The sequence below is a fragment of the Calidris pugnax genome, unplaced genomic scaffold, assembly GCF_001431845.1.
Source record: "Calidris pugnax isolate Ruff unplaced genomic scaffold, ASM143184v1 scaffold430, whole genome shotgun sequence".
Lineage (NCBI taxonomy): Eukaryota > Metazoa > Chordata > Aves > Charadriiformes > Scolopacidae > Calidris > Calidris pugnax.
Genome location: NW_015091132.1, coordinates 12770 through 14026, shown reverse-complemented (window position 1 = coordinate 14026; position 1257 = coordinate 12770). Strand labels below are relative to the sequence as shown.

Genomic DNA, 1257 nt, shown 5'->3' with positions numbered 1-1257 from the left:
GGGGCTGGTGAAGGAACTGACCATCAGCTCCGGTGCATTGTCATTCACATCCACCACCTCCACCAACACCTTGCAGATTGCTGAGAGGCCCCCACCATCCGTGGCTTGCACACTGAGCTCATGGTTCTCTGCCACCTCAAAGTCAAGAGTCTTTATGAGTTTAATTTCCCCAGTCCTGGGGTCAATTGCAAATGCTGAGTTGCTCATGCTAACAGATTGTCTAAACTGGTAGGTGACGTTCCCATTAACTCCCACATCGCGATCGGTTGCCATCACCCTGAGAACCACAGAACCCTCTGGTGTGTTTTCCAAAACCTGCCCAATGTACAGCTTCTGTGTGAAGATGGGAGTATTGTCATTTGCATCTAGAACAACAACATGGATTTGGGTGGTCCCACTCCTGGGAGGAGAGCCCCCGTCCACGGCAATGAGACTGAAACCCACTTCTGCCTGCTCCTCTCTGTCTAGAGCCTTTTCCAAGACCAATTCAATATCTTTGTCGTCCCCATTCCCAAAGGAAACACTAAAGTACTCATTCTGGGGAGCAATGCTGTAAGCCTGGATGCTGTTACTCCCAACATCCAGGTCCCGAGCTCCAACCAGAGGGAAACGCAAGCCCGGGTCGCTCCTTTCCGGGATCCTAAGAGTGACTTGCTCCTCCGGGAAAACGGGCGAGTGGTCATTGATGTCCTCCACGGCCACCTCCACCCGAAAGAACTGCAGCGGGTTGGCCAGCACGAGCTCGAAGGGGAGCGTGCAGGCAGCGGACTGGCCGCACAGCTCCTCCCGGTCCAGCCTCTCGGCCACCACGAGGCGGCCGGTGGCGGGGTCCAAGCCAAAGTGCTGCCGGCCGTCCTCCGAGGCCAGGCGGGCGCGGCGAGCCGCCAGCTGCGCCGGGGCCAGCCCCGCGTCCTCCGCCACGTTGCCTACCAGCGAGCCGCGAGCCGCCTCCTCGGCCACGGAGTAGCGCATGGGCTCCGAGCGAGCGAGCGGCAGGCAGAGGAAAGCAGAGAGACCAAGCACTTGCCTTGCGATCGCCATGGCGGGCCGGCGGACAGCCTCCGTCTCGCGGGTCGCCCCACCAGTCCTCCGCGGAGAGCGGCTCCCGGCAGCAGCGCGGCGGCCGCGGCGGCGGGCGCTCTCCCTCTCGCCGAGTCCGGCTGGCGGCTCGCAGCGCCGCCGACGTGCTCCGGCAGCGGGTCGAACGGGGCACCGATCGCCGCCGCCGCCGCTGCCTCTGCTGCTGCCCGGCTCGCC

General features: G+C 62.6%; 1 protein-coding gene across 1 annotated transcript in view; it reads right to left on the bottom strand.

The window, feature by feature from the left end:
* Positions 1-1248, bottom strand: part of LOC106897701 (protocadherin beta-14-like) — a 14642-nt gene extending 13394 nt beyond the window's left edge. Inside the window, exon 1 of the mRNA XM_014958500.1 lies at positions 6-1248. Within this exon, the coding sequence (XP_014813986.1) occupies positions 6-1041 (1036 nt within the window). The 5' untranslated portion in view covers positions 1042-1248. The remainder of the gene's footprint in view (positions 1-5) is intronic.
* Positions 1249-1257: the final 9 nt, after the last annotated feature.